At 38.7% G+C, this 18,262-nt stretch overlaps 1 protein-coding gene across 1 annotated transcript in view; it reads left to right on the top strand.

Moving 5' to 3' along the window:
* ANKRD55 (ankyrin repeat domain 55) overlaps positions 1 to 18,262 on the top strand; it is a gene marked incomplete at both ends in the record, with an annotated part of 90,185 nt that overhangs the window by 59,936 nt on the left and 11,987 nt on the right. Inside the window, 3 exons of the mRNA XM_084234165.1 lie at positions 8,204 to 8,388; positions 13,227 to 13,394; positions 16,166 to 16,827. Of these exons, the coding sequence (XP_084090291.1) occupies positions 8,204 to 8,388; positions 13,227 to 13,394; positions 16,166 to 16,827 (1,015 nt within the window). The remainder of the gene's footprint in view (positions 1 to 8,203; positions 8,389 to 13,226; positions 13,395 to 16,165; positions 16,828 to 18,262) is intronic.

Genomic DNA, 18,262 nt, shown 5'->3' with positions numbered 1-18,262 from the left:
TGATCATGAATTTGTATAATTCTCATTCATTTGTTTATTCAAATCGTTGAATAAATTATTCTTGAACACCTATTGTGTATCTGGCATTAGGAGTAAAAAGATTAACAAGGTAGGTGCCATTTAAAACCCCTATAATTGTATGTGATATTACATGTGCATGTATGGGTATGTGTGCGTATGTTGGCATGCACTTCTAAGGAAGGAGTCCACAACTTTCTTCAATTCCTCAATGAGGATGCGTGACTATCAGTGAAAGGTTAAGAATCACATTAGAGGTAGGAGGGGAACCATACAACTTCTCCCTCCCTGTGGTTAGCAAAATTCAGAAGTGGTGTGTTCTGCCCTTTACACTTCAAAAAAGACAAAGGGTAATTCCAAATGTCAGCTGAAACCCTTATTACACTTAGCTTCCTTAGCCTTCTTGTTGATTTATACACAGGACCAGTATTCTTTCAAAGTTTTTCCACATGAATGAGTCTATTTCCAATTGTCCTTCCTTTCACTGAAGTTTATGCTTTTCTCTTGGACCTTCTGGGATCACATAATAAAGCCTCTGTATTTGACTCATATAGCTAAAGCAGTAAAGATTTGAAAGTTTGAGCCTACAAATAAACTAAGTTCCACATCTGCTCCTGTTTCCTAGGTAGCTGAGAAATGTGTTGGTAGCTGATAACACTCTCCTATGGCTCCGTTGCTGTTGCTCTCTCTCCCCCTTCTGCCAGGAGAGCCCTCTACTTGCATCCATCTGGGGTAACTCTGAGCAGAGCCTTGTCTCCCCCTTATATTCACTCTCCATGGCATCTTAGTCCCTAAATACATGTTCTTATCTGTGATGACATCAGGTTATCAGGAGTCTCCACATGTATCTCTTGACCTCATCTCCTTTTCACTCCTCAACACTGCAGTTCAGTCATCAATCTTTTTCTCCATCTCTCTTCCTCAGAAAACCCTTCAGTTCTTATGAATTCAAACTATCATTCTACTCAAAAAAAATTCATATCAGTAACAAGTTTGGAACTCTCTTTTAAACTTTAAGTCACATTTCCAGCTTTACTGGTCATCTTCCCATAATTTCTCACAGACAATTCAGAGTAAATTCACCACACCCATTTTCCCAGTGGCCCACACCACAGGCTTCCACCTTACTGGCTTTCATGTCCAGTTCATTATCAAGACCTCCCAGCTCTGCCTCCTCAAGTCTCACATCTCTGTCACCTCCTTTCAATTCCAATTATATAGGTCAAAGACCCACTCAGGTGAGAGTAACTGAGGAGAAATACATGAAGAGGTTTATACATGACAGCAGTTGATTTTTAGGGCTTCTGGGTCTAAAAGAACCTGGGAGGGAGTGGTTACTAAGACATGGCAAAGGCTATAGCTATAGGAGAGGACACAGGACCGAAATGAAGGCTTTGGTGGGACAACCAAGCTGCAGCCCAGCAAGGAGAGAACCAAAGGACAAATACTCCAACCTCTCTTTTCTACAACATCCATCTCCTGTAAATGCCACTCAATTAGCCAAACCTAGCCAGAAACCAAAGGGCAGGTGAGCCTATTTGAAGCAATTTATATATTCCAGAGAGTGGAGAACAGGAGGAGGGGAAATGGAGAACAAACCAGGAAGAGCAAGTGCCGCCAGTTTCACGCAGCCACCATCACCTTAGATCAAGTTTCTACCATCAATATCTATGTATCTGTATTTCTACTTTCAGGCCTTTCCTCCGCCAGTCTATTTTCACATTGTGACCAAGTTCCCTTTCTACAAGACACAGAGGAATGTACTACATAGCTATTATTACACCAAGACAATCATGGTCACTGTTGTCCTCATATCAAAAACTGTCAATGAATTACATTTTGTGTACATAATGCTGTAAATAACTACTGCCCACCCCAGCACACCCCATTTCCCTGTCCTTCCTTCTTCAACCCATATAGTTTTTATCCCAGTCACACTGAATTAATAATCCCTCCACTACATCATACAGGTTCATTCTGCCCCTCCCCACCCCCATTCAGTCATGCTCTTCCCTATGATGAAATATTTTTCTTTTTGCACTCACTTCTACTTGCAGAATTTCTACTTATTTCTTCTTATGTATCAAGGTACAACCAAATGTTACCTTTGTTGAGCTCGCTTTCAGAATTTTTCCCTCCATATTGTTCATCTAGCACTTTCTTACTTGTGGGACTGTTGTTATAATCAGTGGGATGCCCTTCTAGATTGTATGCTGAGGGACAATGTTCTATATTCATTTAGATGGCTTAAAACTCAGAAGAGATCTCTGTGAATCTTAGGCTCTCAAAGAGGTATTCATTGAATTCAGGCCAAGGGAGTTATACATTTCAAACCAATAGAATTAATGGCTGATTTGGATTCTTTTTTGTGGAATACCATTTTTATCTTCACCAAGGTTTCCAGAAGAGCAATGACTTAATACCATTTAAGTCTTAACACCATTTAATACCAGATTTTTTCCCTAATGATAGGAATTATAGGCTAGATAAGATGGCAGATCAATAAAAGAGACAAGTATCTGATGCCCCTCAAATTTTACCCGTGGCTCCTTTCTCCACTAACTTGAAAATGTTTATTTAGAATGCTGCTTTTAGAGCATTTTTCAAAGGAGTACAGAAAGAAAAGAATTACATTAATATAAAACAACTGTTTTAAGTTTGTTCATTTGGTACGTGGTCAAGGGAATTACACACACACACACAATTAAACACTCACACACACACCATCTTTGTAGCTCTTAGGGCAGCACGGAAACTTTCTTCTCCCTCTGGTGACCTAGATCTGTGGTTAATTATTTGAATTGTATGAAAATCCTATAAATATACTTCAGTTCTAAATATTTTCAGAATGCCAAAAGGTAATTGTAAATATCACATACCAGTGGGTTCAGTTCATAAGGAAAAAGAATGTTACACCTGGAAGTGATCACATATGTCATTTAGTACAAACTTTCAGTTCATAGGTGGAGACATGAAGGTTGTCATTTGCACCAGGAGGTTGTTATTTGCCCAAGTACACCCTGCACCTACCCAGCCACCAGGGTCACATGACTCAGTGCTTGATAAAAGAAAGACTACAAAGCCAGACAAGCCTAAAGTAAACAAAGAGAAAGTCAAGTTTGTGAAATCCTTTAACCTACAAGCACAGACTGACCTGCTTAGGAAACTAGAGTGCTGAAGGTTAACCTGCATTAAAGTGGCCTGAGGTGTGTCAGCTCCCCAAAGCTTGGATATAGAGAAGAAGGGCTTAGGGTTGAAGAAGAAGAAACAGAGATTCCCCTCAGAGTAAAATAAATAAATATAAGTAAAGATAAAGGGGGAAACATAGTAAGGAGAGATAATGAGGAAAAGAAAGAGAAAGCATGGGTAAAATTCTATTCTATTTGGCTTTGTCCATTGTTTGTAAAGATTGTTTTACCCATTTATTTGTTCATTGTTCAGCAAATATTTATTGATAGTTACTCTTTGCTAAGTGCCAATTCAGCAGAAAAATTCCCAGTCTTAGGTTTAACAAAGACAATGTAGAGATATCCTGGAGACTTTTGTCTTGCCAGACAGCTAGAAGCAGAAGCTAGACCCCCTTCTACATACTAATGCAGCAAGAAAAGAAGTGGTTGTTGACTGTTTTATATAGAGAGAGAGATATTAAATTTTAGAACATCTATGAAATAAAGTAGCTCAGTGACTGAGGGTTACTCTGCACCATCACCCTCACCTTTTCCATTTTCCTTTTGCTCTCCGGGAGAGTCAGTCCCAGATTTTGGGTACAGCAGCCTCTGAAGTCAGGCCAAGCTGAAAACCTGGATCCAAAGAGGGCTAACCACAAAGGAGGTCCAGGCTCTAAGCAAGCATATTGGGCACTTTTCTCTCTGATTCACATAAGCCCTCAGCTCTCAAATGTTCACTCTTTATAGACTGGTAGATCTCCAGCTGTTTTAGCCTAATGCATCTGGCTCCAGCAGCACTGATGGGCTAGAGTTCTCAGATTACAAAACTAACCATCCCTTTTAGAGGGCCATGTGACGTAAAACCCTAGCCTCTACTTTATAGTTACCCTCAAGGGACAAGTAATGGAAACAGGTCCCTACTCTGAGAAGAAGGAAGGAGGTTGGAGTTACCTCCAAGAAACCACCATCGAACTCATTCCCCGGACATATGTCAACAACCAACTAGTCCTAAATCTCACACTAAAACTCCTTGGAATGTCACTTAATCAGGATATTAGCATTTACCTTTTTTCAGTTCTCCCTATAGTTACTTATTATATCCTAATTCAACTTTCTTCTTGGCATTGTTTCTTATGAGACAGATGTCTCCAACTCCTAACCCTTCTGTGTTAAAGAAAACATGGCTAAGACTCAGTAGTTTCCAGTATTTTTCAGCACATGAAGGCAACTTTGTGGGCACATACAACAGAAACAAACAAAACTATAATCTTCATCTGGCTACCCAATGCAGAATTCTAGAGTTCCATAAGAAGAGAATTTGTACAATATTGTTATTTCCTCTATTAAACCGCATTTCCACCAAATGTAACCTCACTCTCCATTCTTCCCAAGGTCCAAATGGGCAATATCCCATATCTTCTCTCCTGGTTCTCTTGGTCTCAGAGATGCTTCCTGGCCTCTCAGGCCTGGAGCCTACCTTTGGCTGATTCTCAGCCCAGCTTGCCAAGAAGGGAGTGCTATTCCCAGGAGACCACTGAGCCAGGGCCTCAGCTCACAGATGGTGCTCTCTGGGGTGCTCTCAAATTCTTGAGAGGCTGCACCATGACAACCCTCTTCAGAAATGCTTTTAAAGCACCTCATGTTTAATTTACAGCAGGTCTCAGTTGGCAAGGCCCGCATCACTGCTACTGATGTTGCTGGGCTAAACAGCATTTTTCACTTTTGTTTCCCTCATGTGAACATATAGGATCAAATAGCTAGACCATGGTTTTTATTGTAGGCAGAATGGCAGTGGTGTTGTGTCTGCAGACAGACTGTCCATCCTAGTGCTGCCATATCTTGACTGTGACCTTGGACAAGTAACTTAATACCTCTGTGCCTCCATTTTCTCCCTACCCTATGGGGTGATAAAGTATTTACTATGTGCATTTGTTGTCAGAATAAAGTGACAGGAAAATTCAGTAGAAAGACATTTTGGAGGAAAAGGCAAGGGGTGGGAGTGTCTTCACACAGAGAAACTGTTTAATACTCCAGCTTCCAGGGAACTAAGTAGGCCTGTTGGTCAGGATCCCAGAAGAGGCGGACTCAATGATCCTGGGCAGCAATGTCCACTCAAAAATAACTCTTCTGAAGATCAGGACAGACGGAAGATAGACTTCAAGGAGCAGGTTTTGATTTTTTCCATCTGTGCTTAATGTTCCCTCTTCCACAAAGAGGGAGAAGTATGACCTCGCATGTTGCCCTTTGAGACACCATGGCAACCGGAATTCTTCTACTCTTCCAGAAAATCATGAACAATACAAATTCATTGAACTACTGACACTTTTTTCACTTCTGTTTTCTTCCTGAGAGAGATCGTGATTATTTTGAATCTATTAGAGATCCATACAAAATAGGCTTAGTAATATCATGTGAAAGAATCCTAGAAAGCTTAAATATATTCAATGTAGCCTATTTCAGTCACAGGCATGCCATACAACTTACCCAATTGATCCAAATTATTTATTTATTTATTTTTAAAGATTTATTTATTTTTATACAAGAGCTGGGGTACAGGCCAAAGGCGTGGGAGGGTGAGAGGATTCACCAGAGACAGAGGAGGGAGCAGAACAGGCAGACGACAGAAATACACTGCTGAGGGGAGCAGCGGGCAAGACAAGAGACGTCTGCCGTGCCATGTGGGATTCTCGCCAGCTGGCAGGGATCGAACCCATGCTGCAGAGGCTGCGGACAGCTTCACAGCACAATGCTCAACCAGCTGTGGCACCGGGGAAGCCCCAATCCAAATTATTTAAAAGTCACAATTAAGCGAAGAATGGAGGGAGGAAAAGGATAAAAGAGGGAAGGTAAGTGAAAGGGAAGGGAGAAGACTGTAGATAAGGACCACTTAACAGGCATGTGACCAAGGCAGCCACACAGGGAGCCCATGCTCAAAAGGGTGACTTGAGTTTGGAGCATAAGCCTCTGTGCACCATCTGGAAATTTTCAGTATTTATCTTTGAAATTGTGTTTTGTAATGTAATCTGTGATAGGACAATGGAGCCTGACTCAGTCCTGCCTCCCTCCCCAGGGCAGGCTCTCAGTCCCCTGGCAGGAGTCTGGGCTGAGACTCAGGGAGGGTCAGGATGGAGCAAGTGCTGAGCTGCAAGGTGTACCTGTGGACACTGGTGGTGAGAATCCCCAGTCCAAGGAATGAGACACTAAATGGCAAATAAAAATCACCATGATAGGTAGAGAGACAGCATGAAAGGAAGATATGAGTTTTCTCCCCCTGCTATTTGAACAGGGAACACCACAAATTATGCAGCTGGCACCAGTTGTAGCATTTAACACCCACACAGCATACTTCTAGGGCTCCAAGTTGAGAGCTTTGAGTTTCCACAGTCCTTTGTCCTGAAATTGGTTTCAAAATTGGTGTCAGCTGCTGTCCCCTGATATTGGAAGCATCCTGTCTGTGTAATGGCTCATTGTGAAGCCAGCAGCAAGATGAGTAATGGAACATCCAGACAGCTGGAGGTGCAAACAGAAAGAGAAGAGAAAGAAGAGAAGCAGCAAAGCCCAACAATGCTGTTCCATAGTAAAATTGTGAAAACAGACTCAGAGGTTCTAAACAATAACCCTGGGATAAATAAACAGGGATAATACAATGGGAAGAATACCAAGAAGAAATTTTACATGAGAAGATGTATTATGAGGTGGCTGTTGAACAACACTGAGACTATTATCAGAACTGTAGTTTTTAAAAAATTCAGTTTTCTCTTCTTGCCCAGGGTTCTTGAGTCTGGCACATAGCCTAGCTCCTGGCTTCTAGAAACACAGCATGACTTTTCCATTTCCTGAACCTGTTCGTCATGCCTCCCAGGGACCTTCATTCTCTCAGAAGCTCTTGTACGCAGTTACAAGGTCTCCCTGTGGAGTCTTTCTGATGAAGATACAGGATCCCCTTCTGGTTAAAACTGAAATGCTAATGAATTATTTGAATTGTTTTTTAATCTTCCATAGATCTCAGGAAAAATCTGAAAGATTAGACTCTCCATGGTATCATATAAAACTACAATTTCTTTTACTGGCTACTGAAGTTTATTGTCATCTTGTATTACAAAAGCTTATGCAATGGTGTTTTTTTTTTTTTTTAGTTCAATGAAAAATATTCAATGCCAGCAATACACATGACATTTACTTGTTCATTTTAAGTTGAAGAGACTTAGGACACCCCCAAAAGAAAACTTGGTGGTTATTAAGGCTAAGACAGTGACTGAAAAGAATTTAGTATAGTCTCCCTTCAAAGATGAGACAAAAACCTCAGGAAAGGTCTACAGAAAGATGGCCCCAACTTACACGTTACCTAAAATTCTTTCACTCTCATACTTGGTTTATTTCTTAATTAGCTACTTATTATACACTTCCTTTCACAAAGGATTTTTGATGATTAAATTTCATGTAACATATAGCAATTTACCCGTAACTAGATCATTTTCTTCATCATTATACCACCAGTCAAGACTCATCATAGTTATTTTGTTAACATTAAGTTAACTCTGCAGGGAGGGGAGCAAATATTGTTTAAAAATGAACAATGATGTAAAAAATAAATTAATTTTTTAGAAAGAGGATATGTACCGTTTTCTTCTCAATTGCAAATAAATAAATAAATAAATAAATAAATAAATAAATAAATAAATAACTCAGATGTTGCCTGCATAGTCAACCTCCACAGTAAAAGGGGAAACAAAACAGAGTTAGTGAACAAATTATTGTTAGGGGATCCATCCATGTGCTAGCTCCAATGTCAGCCAATTTATACCTGTATTTAACTCCAGTCCTCCTTGGATCACTAATTATGTAAGACAAATTGGCAGATAAAAATCCCTGCAGTGACATGAGACAAGTGGAAATTTGTAGGAGGGCTTGATAGAGTATCTGTTTCTTTTTTTGTTTAGTTTGTGTTTTTATCTTAACATGCATAGAAAAGAGCTCTGGGTTGTACATAATGAGCTTTCTTTGATTGCGTTTTCCAGAGTGGAAATCGAATTCTGTGTTCCATCATTCTGAGCCATCACCAAGGTCCATCCATAATCAACTATGATGATGAGAGTGGAAAGACTTGCATGCATATCGCAGCAGCAGCAGGCTTCAGCGACATCATAAGCGAACTGGCAAGAGTCCCTGAGTGCAACCTGCAGGCTCTGGATGTGGATGACAGGTATCCATGGCAACTCAGAAAGTGTTGGGAACTACCAGTCATCTTCTCCAAATATTAATTTCAAAATAAAGAGCATAGTTATGGAGTTATCCTATAAGGATAATAACCTTGTTGCCAGTAATATTTACACATGCACTTGTGACAATAAAAATGACTCTATTTTAGTCAGGACAGGAAAAATCATTGTTATGGAGAAAAAAGCTGTGACTCTACAGTATTGTCAGATTTTCCAGTTTTTGCTAAACGTCCTCACTATTCTCAGAAGGCTTGCTATAGAACAGCTTCTTTTTGTTCTTAACAGTAAGTCTTTTTTTTTTTCTTCATTCCTGGATGCCATAAAGTCAACAAGTTCTAGTTATCCATTTATCTACTTAATGGCATAGATAGAGGCTCTGTCTTTAGAACTAGTTTTATATGACCTTTCTTCCTAATCAGTAAAGATGTACTGACATAAAGGTAGTTAGCAACAAAATTATCACGAGTTGTACCCTTGTCTTCCAAACTGGAGCTTTTCACTTACAATACCATTCATCCATAACCACCTATTCTTGCTTTTCAATGGCAATGCCATCTAACTTTTGATTTAGTTAAGCATTGATTCTATAATAATATAAGAACAATATTACAACAGGCAAGATTATTGAAAATAAGGATTTTTTTAACCCTCTTTTGTTGAAGTATAAAATTAGCCTCTTATTTATCATGATTTTTAGATACCCCACCTGGTACCTGATATTCTTATAACACAAGGGGAAAGAAATTCTTGGGTTTCATTTAAGTCTCAAAAGCTGGATACTGTAAAGGTAATGACTTTAATTAAAAATTTAAAAGTAGACCTTTGTCTCGAGTAGATGTTGATCCTAAGTAGACATATATTAGTTACATGAGTAAAAATGGTAAATGATCTGAGAAGAGAAGAAAAGGACAAATTTAAGAAAGACAGTTTGGAGAAAAGTCTGCTACTGAAAAATACTTCTAAAACTAGCAATGAATAAATTTATTTCCCATTTTACATTATTAAACACTTTGCAAAATAGATCTACCACCCCATGCTCCCAGGCCTCAGAGAAGAAAATAAAACCAAGGAAAGAAAAAAAGTGCAATGAAGCAAAATCTCCATGGGGAGGTCTAATTCTTGTTCACGTGCTCAACCAAAGTGTCTCATGCCTATTTAAATTCTGCCCTCCATTTCATTTTACACTTTTTGCACTCCAAATACCTGTGCCTTCACATTAAAACTAAGTTTTTATTGTCACTCAGTCTTTGGCTAAGATCAAGTTTTCTTATCAGTTTAAAACTAGATGTTTGTATTAGTAGTAGAAATTTTCACAATTTGGGGGGCTAAGTACTTTAGGCAATTGCAATAATGATGACTTCCCTTTCCATCTTCTTTTTCCTAGTGAAAAGAAAGTTTTCGAGGAAATGTTAGGAAAAAAAAGGCAATTTTTACAAAAAAAAAGGTAGAGGGGAAATATGGTGGCACTCATTCTCCTGGAAATTAAAACACATCATATATCTGTGACATTTATAACAGAGCACAGAATACAGAAGTAGCTTGTTTACATAAAGATTCCAAATTTTATCAGTCTATGAGGTCACACTTTAATATTTACTTATCCTCAGGAAGGACAGTATTTTATCACATTCTCCTCTCTACATATTTCTGAGAATTTTCTAGGGAAATTTATATGTTTCATAAGTCATTCCTTGGCTACTGTTCCCTCAGCCAATACTGCACATTTGTAACCATCACCTCCTGCCCTTCAGAGACCACCTCATTAGCCTTCTGCTTGTTTCTGACGCTTTTCTTCTGAATCATGAGGTCCCAACACTCCTCACTGTGATAAGTTAGACCAGTTTGTTATGTTTGCAGGACTATCCTAAAACTTAAGATGACAAAGGAACTTTGGCTTAGTTAACTTGAAATAGGATACTACAAACTACCCACAAAAGCTCTATGTGTTAATTAGTTAGAAGTTTAAGTTTCCCCCATTCTTTTTGACTTCCTCTTCCATGTCAATGGTCAGAAAATTTTAACAGTTCACATCTCAGCCATTGTCACTAAGGAATATTACATAGTGCTCCAGAGTGAATTTTCACGTGTTGGTAAACCTGACTAGATTGATGTTCAACCCTCCATCTACTTAATTTATTGGCAATATATTCTCTCAACAGGAGGGCATATTCTGGCTGGGGCCTCATCTTGTTTCATAAAAAATATTAGCTGGAGGTGTCTCTCATATAGAATGGAATAAATCATATTTGTCACATATTCAAATAAGCAGTGTGATTGATCACTATATTGAAAAAAATATATGGTCCTATTAAGTGTCCTCAAATTACTGCCCCTGGCATAACAAGAAGAGAGTACAGAGAACACAATCTACACATGGGGACTCTGGCCATGTTGTGGACATGGTTACTCTCCAAATAATAAGGCCCAAGCCCCTTTCCTGAAAGCCCCAAATGAGCACTTTTCTTACCAGCCCCCAGCCTTCCATGAGAGCTATCTAAAGAATGCCTTATGCCCAGGTTTCAAACCCCAGGACAAAGCCGAGATAAAGCCTTCTACATACACCATTCCCACCCTGGAATTGTTCCTTTTCAGAGGGACAGGAAGAATAACCTTTCTCTTTATGGGAAATTCTGTTCAATAGACTATCATCTTGTCTTGTCCTGTGTCTCTTCTTACCTCCTGTGGTCTCATTCTCTGCATACCACACAGAGACATCCTCTACTTCCCAGCAGCTATGCCAAGGAAGCCAGTTTCTGGTTTGCTCTTAGGTCCAGTAGTCCTTTACGCTCTTACCACCCTCTCATCATACCCACCTTGATAGCTAAGGGGGGTACTCTCTACTATTGAAAAAGGCTTTGCTCCAAGTCTTCTCTTAGTTCTGGATTTGGCTTTTGGAAACAGAAAGATACTGATTATTTCTCTTGCATGTCCTTCTATTCCTCCCCTGAGGTTGAGCACAAGGTCAACAATCTCCTTTAATGAGCAAAGAGAAAGGATAGGAAAATACACACATACTTTAGGATCTCAAAATATGATTCTGCCACATCAATAAATGGTGTTGAGAAAAGTTAGCTAAGTATTAGAAAAACTGTCAGTTTGGCTGCATCCCTCACCTCACATACCACAGAAGCAGGTTTGTTGTTTTTTTTTTTTTTTAATCCAAGTAAATCCACAAGAAAATAATGATTTCCTTTTTATACACATTTAGTAAAATTTACTTTCATTATGTGCATAGATTCATGTTATCACCAGAAACACGACTGAGAACAGTTCCATCAACTCTGCCACTCAGGCTTGTAATCCAGTACTCTCTCCTCTCTAAGATCTGGCACCACTGATTAGTTCTCTGTCTTTATGGCTTTGCCTTTTCCAGAATGTACATTTTGTAATCTGAAATTGAGATTCACATTTCACTTAGCAGAATGCATTTGAAATTCACCTGTGTTGTTCTATAAGTCAGCAGGCTGTTTGTTTTTATTACTGAGTGGTATCCCATTGTATGGATGAATCAACTTTGTTTAACCATTCATCTGTTCAAGGACATTGGATTGTTTCCCATTTGGCAGTTATGAATAATGTCACTATAAACATTCACATAACAGGGAGAACGTAAGATCTCATTTCTCTAGATAAATATCTAGAAGTGAGATAGTTTTATTATTTGGTAAGTGCGTGTTTAATCTTAGAGTCACTAATGAAGGATTTTAAAGTGGCTGTTTCAATTTTGCATTTCCACCAGCAATATTGCTCCACGTCTTCAGCAGCAATTGATTTTGCCAGGATTTTTGTTTTGTTTCCTTTCTTATTTTACCCATTTTAATAGGTAGAGAGTGGTATCTTGTTGTAGTTTTAATTTGCATTTCTCTAAGGACAAATGTCATTGGGCATTTTTTCATGTGCTTATTTGCCATTCAAACATATTCTTTGATAAAGTACTTGCTTTAATTTTTTGCTAATTTTGATTGGATTGTGCTTTTTATTATTCAATTTTGAAAGGTTTTATACATTCTGAGTATAAGTCCTTTGTTGGATATATGACTTGCAAATAATTTTCTCCCATTCTCTGGGTTTTTATCTTCAATAATGATCATAAATATTGATAAATATTTGTTTATCTTCTGACTAATGAGGGCTTTCTAAGAATAAAATTATGGAAGAAAGAATGCACATGTAATTAAGTATTTTTTTAGTTTTTTAATGGAAAATCACTAAAATATAAAAAGTGATGTAACAAATTATATTTATTTTGTTACATAAACAAAATGTTTACATAACCTACAAAAGATTGATACCTTTAATTTGTAAAGGGCTCATGTAAATTTGTAAGAAATTGAAAAAATGGGCAAAGGGCATTAAAGGTCATTTTAAGAGGAAATATATGGCAAAGCAACATTTATTTCAAAAGTTCAACCTCACTGTTAATTTTAAAAATACAAAAGAAAACAACACTGAAGTATCATTTTGCTTAACCAAACTGGCAAATATTTTTAAATATGTTGATAATATTCAATGTTTAGGAAGATGTAGGAACATAACTGGTAGGAGGACTAATTGAGTTGCTCTTCCTGAAAAGCAGTTTGGCACTAATTTACAAAGAAGCCTTAAAATTATTCATACCCTTTGACCTACTTCCTCTTCTAGGAAATTCTCAGAAAGCCCAGAAAAAATGGAAAGCCAGAGGATTCTTACAGCTAGAGGACAGGCCCCAATGCATGTATGCTATCATCCTTAAGCCCCATATAATGCATACTGTTGATTTTTCCAGCTAAGCAATCTGTACCATTCCGTGCTCAGATGCTGTTTTTCCCATGTGGTTCCCCAGGACACCTCTACACTGGGCTGCAGCTGCAGGGAAGGCAGAATGTGTGCAGTCCCTGCTGGAGCTGGGCATGGACAGCAACCTACGTGACATTAATGAGAGCACACCCCTGGCCTACGCCCTGTACTGTGGCCACACAGCCTGTGTCAAACTCCTCTCTCAAGAGAGCAGGTGAGCACACCAGGAGCCACTCACTTTTTCTTTTTAAATTTTTCTAGAAGAGGCAATTTTTTAATTGCTGTTGTACTAACCCAACTATAACGTAGGCTCGTTTGCCATATGTTCTTGACTCTATGGGGTAAAATATTAGTAGCAAGTCTAAGTCCATCAGTCAGCCTAATTCACTGAACTTTAATCTCTTCTTTCCTTTTTCTCTCTTTCCTTTTCCCTTTATGGCATAGTTTCTTAATCTTTTTGCCTAAATCAGCAGTCCTCAAACTTTTTGTTCTCAAGACCCTTTAATACTCAAAAAAGTCATAAAAGATCCAAAAAACTTTGTCCATGTGAGTTACACCTCTCTATATTTAGGACATTAGAAATTAAAACTGAGGAATTTTTGAGAAAATATTTATTCATTTAAAGTAAAATCAATCCATTATATTTCCATGTCAACATAAATACCATATTTTTACTTTAAAATAGTCTTTTCCAAAAAAAAACAATTGCATGGAGAATAGCAGCATTGCTCTTCATTGTTTTGCAAATCTATTTGATATATTAATAGAAACTTCAGAGACTACTGCTGAATTCCCACATCTACTTCTGCATTTAATCTGTTGCAATATGTTGATTGAATTATATGAAAACAATATTCCTTATATAGATATGCAGTTAGAAAAGGAAATATTTCAATAACCTTTCGAATAATTGTAGATACTTTGATACTACACCGAAAATTGCTAAACCAGTTTTCTAAAAATTAGCTGCAGTATAGACTTTGTCCCCACATCAATGAATTTTTTGTATTCTAAAGTATTAAAATTCATTAGTCTTGCCTTATTTTATAATACCTTGCATGGTCATTTGAAAAAGTTTTGTTCATTTAGTTATGAATATCTTCTAAATGGCACACTTCATTACACAATATCAAAAAATCACATTTGTTCATTTCACCACTAATTTTATTGGAAAACACTTTCTATATCAGGAAGCTATCAAACTTACAGTGTACATGCCAGTTTTCCAAGGTACCAACTTTTGCTTGAAAGCTAGGCTTTTGTTATCACAACAATTCTACCAATTGTTTACCTTGAAATGATAGGTTTACTTTGTTCATTTTTAAGAGAATTTCTGCAAATGTCTGACACCAAATAACCATAATCTGTAAGTCATAAAAATGGTGTTCCATGAAAAAGTGTTCAGCTGGCAACTCAACCCCAGTATTCAGTTACCCACACTTTGCAACCCCCTGGCCAACATCACAACCTGTGATAGAAGTAGCACTCATTAGCACAGGGGCATATTTTGTATAGGGGACTTGAAAGAATGTACACTGTAAGGTTGATAGCTTCCTGATATAGAAAGTCTTTTCCTCTCTGATAATATTAGGAGTTCAGAAGCTGTGTTCGATATTTCAAAAAGTCTACTAGAAGGTGAAAGAAGGAAGAAAAAATACATCTTGAGAATAAAGATCCTATCATGCAATGTGTGACCTCTACAAAAGATATTCATTATATGCAGCCAAAATAAGTAGTGATGTTTTGCAAATTACAGATTACAATATCTCAGTCCTATAAGAGTAATGACTTTTAGGGCACACACAGGGGTCAGGTTTCATTGTTAACTCACACCACAGAAAACATTAAGTCAATTGTGGCCTTGAAAGAATATAACACAGAATTTTCCAAGGAACAAAAACACAATAGTACCTCAAGGAAACTCTCCACATAAGAAGAACCGGCCGCACAATTGTTAACCTTTTTTCTTTAGAAAAAATGCCTATTGGGCATTGCTCACTTTTCTTTTGCTGCCACACCCAGCCTCTGGCATACACACTTCCTCTTCTGCAGCTGTGCCTGAACAAAAGCTTCTTTCCTTAAGTACACTCCTTTGAAAAGTATTTTTCAATAGGAAATTTGGTAAAAACTGAAAGAGAAACAAAGGACACACAAACAACTCAGGATGGGCAGGCGTCCTGAAGTGGGTAAGGTGGGGTGGGAGCTCTGTCTAAACATCCTGGGAACCAGGGCCTCCCTGGTGGCGCAGGCAGTTGAGAGCAGCGCTGTGAAACTGTCCACAGCCTCTGCAGTGCTGGTTCGATCCCCGCCTGCCTCGCAGCAACCCACATGGCAAGCAGACCTCTCCTGTCTCACCCGCTGCTCCACTCAGCAGTGTATTTTGTCATTGCCTATTCTGTTCCCCGCTCTGTCTCTGGTGGGTCCTCTCACCCTTCCACACATCTATCCTGTACCCCAGCTCTTGTATAAATAAAAAATAAATCTTAAAAAAAATAAATAAATCTCCTGGGAACCCTTCGGAGAAAACCACGTTCCCCCCACCTCGGCAACCTCCATCCTAGCTCTACTAGTTGAATGCAAATTCAAACCTTGGCCTTTATCTCTTTGACTTAAAACTTACACTCATGCTAACTGACTTTGAGAAGCAAGAATAGTAACAATTTAAGCTATTCCCAGCTTAGTTTTATGCCTTGGTAAAACCATTATCTTTGGGTAAATTTTTAAAGGATAGCTCCAGAGGGAGCAAAGGAATCAAAGATATCTTCTCAGTGGGCACAAAATGGACCATGGCAAGGAAAAGGATCGCAAAGGGTGTTGTGAGTTCTTGCACATCACTTTTGACTTGAGAGGGCTTTGAAAGATCTCAGATAACCTGCTCAAGCAGATGGCACATTAAGGGTGCTTTTTTTTTTTTTTTTTGGCTAGTGGTGTTGTCTTTTACTTCCTATCTGCACATAGCATCCTTATTATTTTATATTCCCTTAGAACAGAGCCTACCCGACTCATTCCTTCCCAGAACAATAGACCCCAGAGGAAGGAGGGACGATTCAGCATGCTCAATCAAATCTTCTGCAAAAACAAAAAAGAAGAGCAGAGAGCCTATCAGAAGGATCACTGCAGGGACCTACAGAGAGGGGAGCACACGTCGGAAGTCGATGACATCATCACTTCCTTTGACAGCATCGTGGATACCAACTGCCAAGAACAGGCTGGTGATCAAGTAGCTATGGTTGACTTTAAGAAGAGGACCTCAGAGAATTCAAAATATCTCTTGCCAGAAAAGAAGCCTCTGGCACGTAAGGGGCTTCCACCAATCAGAACGCAGAGCCTCCCACCCATCACCCTGGGCAGTAACTTCCTGACAGCCTCCCATGGGGCCACTTCCCATGCTAGCCTGAGCTCTACTATGCATCACACAGCCCAGCGATCTCAGAAAAGCCAAAGTGAGCAGGATTTATTAAATAACAGAACTGTCTGCCAGGCATTGCTAGATAACCCTTGGAGAGGTGATTCTAACCAGGTGTTCTACAAAGCTTGGACTGTATCTTCTTCTGATAAACTGTTAGACAGATTGCTTACCAGCAGATCTGGTCACCAGGAGGTCTCGGGGTTGCCACCTCTTCCTCTTCTACAGAATTCTTCGGCAGGTAATGCCTTGCTTCCTGCTCCCTTCTTCCTCTTTCCTGGCAGGCTCTATGAAAGAAATGCCTGAGTGAGAAACTGAAGTGAGAATAGCTGAAAGGGTAGGGTCAGAACAAATTAAATGATAATTATCACCTTTCTTTCCTGAAGTACCACTGGATTCAAGATTTCTATGTAAACTTTCTGCCTTTCCACACTGAGAGCAAACATCAAGCAAAATCATGTGCCTTCTTGTCTTCTCAGTAAATATGTATGCTGAGTGGCAGATTAGAACAGGAATAAGGATCCTTAGCCAGGGGTAGGTGGCAAAATCATCTACAAGAGTTCAATTTGTCTGTGTGATTGATTTTGTATTAGATATTCAATCGTCACTCCAGACCTACTAAACTGAATCTTGGTGAGGGAGTAGGGGAAATGATAATTCCTTGTATATGTACATATAGAAAGGGACCACATTCACACATTTGGGGTTCAAGCCTCCACACGTACCAAAGGGGGTTACATGACAATTCTCCCTCCTATCTCTTCCCCCTTATCTGGTGCCTCTCATATAAAGTTGCCAGTATTGGTGTTTGTCTATCCCTCTAGAGATATTTTATATACATATATCTCTCCCCTTTAAAATGTGTCATACTAAAAAATTTATATTTTTAAATTCATATATATGACACACACATACATATATATATATATATATCCCTCCCTTTTTGAAAAAATGTATCACTAAAATTTTTTACTTTAGTTTTTAAAATGGCTCATAGTGATTCTGGTGCCCTCCAGAGTCTGGGAACTACAGCTCTGAAGCAGAAGCTGCAAAATAGCTTCCAAAGCAGTCATTAGTACCAGATTTTGTTTTATTTTCAAATGAATTAATTGCTTCTACATAAAAATCAGAAAATTCTAGCTTCTACCGAGCAATTGAAAGACCTGGCAAAGGTAAACCCAGTTCCCAGTTGGTAATAATCTGCTAGATCTGACTGTTCCTCTGGGCCCCACTGTCCCCAGTTCAAGCCAGTCCATACCACTCTATTATATCTTCATGGAGTGTCTGTTGTCCTTTATTGATGAGTTTCTGCTGTTGTTTACTTATAATCAGGTTAAGTGAAAAAATGCTTTATTTCTTGAACCCATATTTCTGTCAAAAGTAGGGGGAGAAAAGCCCCAAAGTGTTATGTGTTTCTAAGAAGTGGAGGAGGGCCATATTTCTTTGGAAAATGAGGAATATTCCTTCCTGTTTAATATTCAGTGTGAGTCTGCCTCTCCTAGTTCATTTACATGTGCTAGTGCCTAAAGCCTTTAAGGTAGAGGATGACTTCCTCATACATATATATTTGTATTTAAGCACAGGGTAAATATGGATAAGCACATGAAGGCTATTTCCTAGTGTCTGAGAAAAACTCCCCTCAGGACTTTGATTCATCAACAAATCACTAAAGCATT

This window comes from Talpa europaea, assembly GCF_964194135.1.
Source record: "Talpa europaea genome assembly, chromosome: 5".
Classification (NCBI taxonomy): domain Eukaryota; kingdom Metazoa; phylum Chordata; class Mammalia; order Eulipotyphla; family Talpidae; genus Talpa; species Talpa europaea.
Note: the sequence above shows the minus strand (reverse complement) of the source record. Positions and strands in the feature narration are given on the sequence as shown.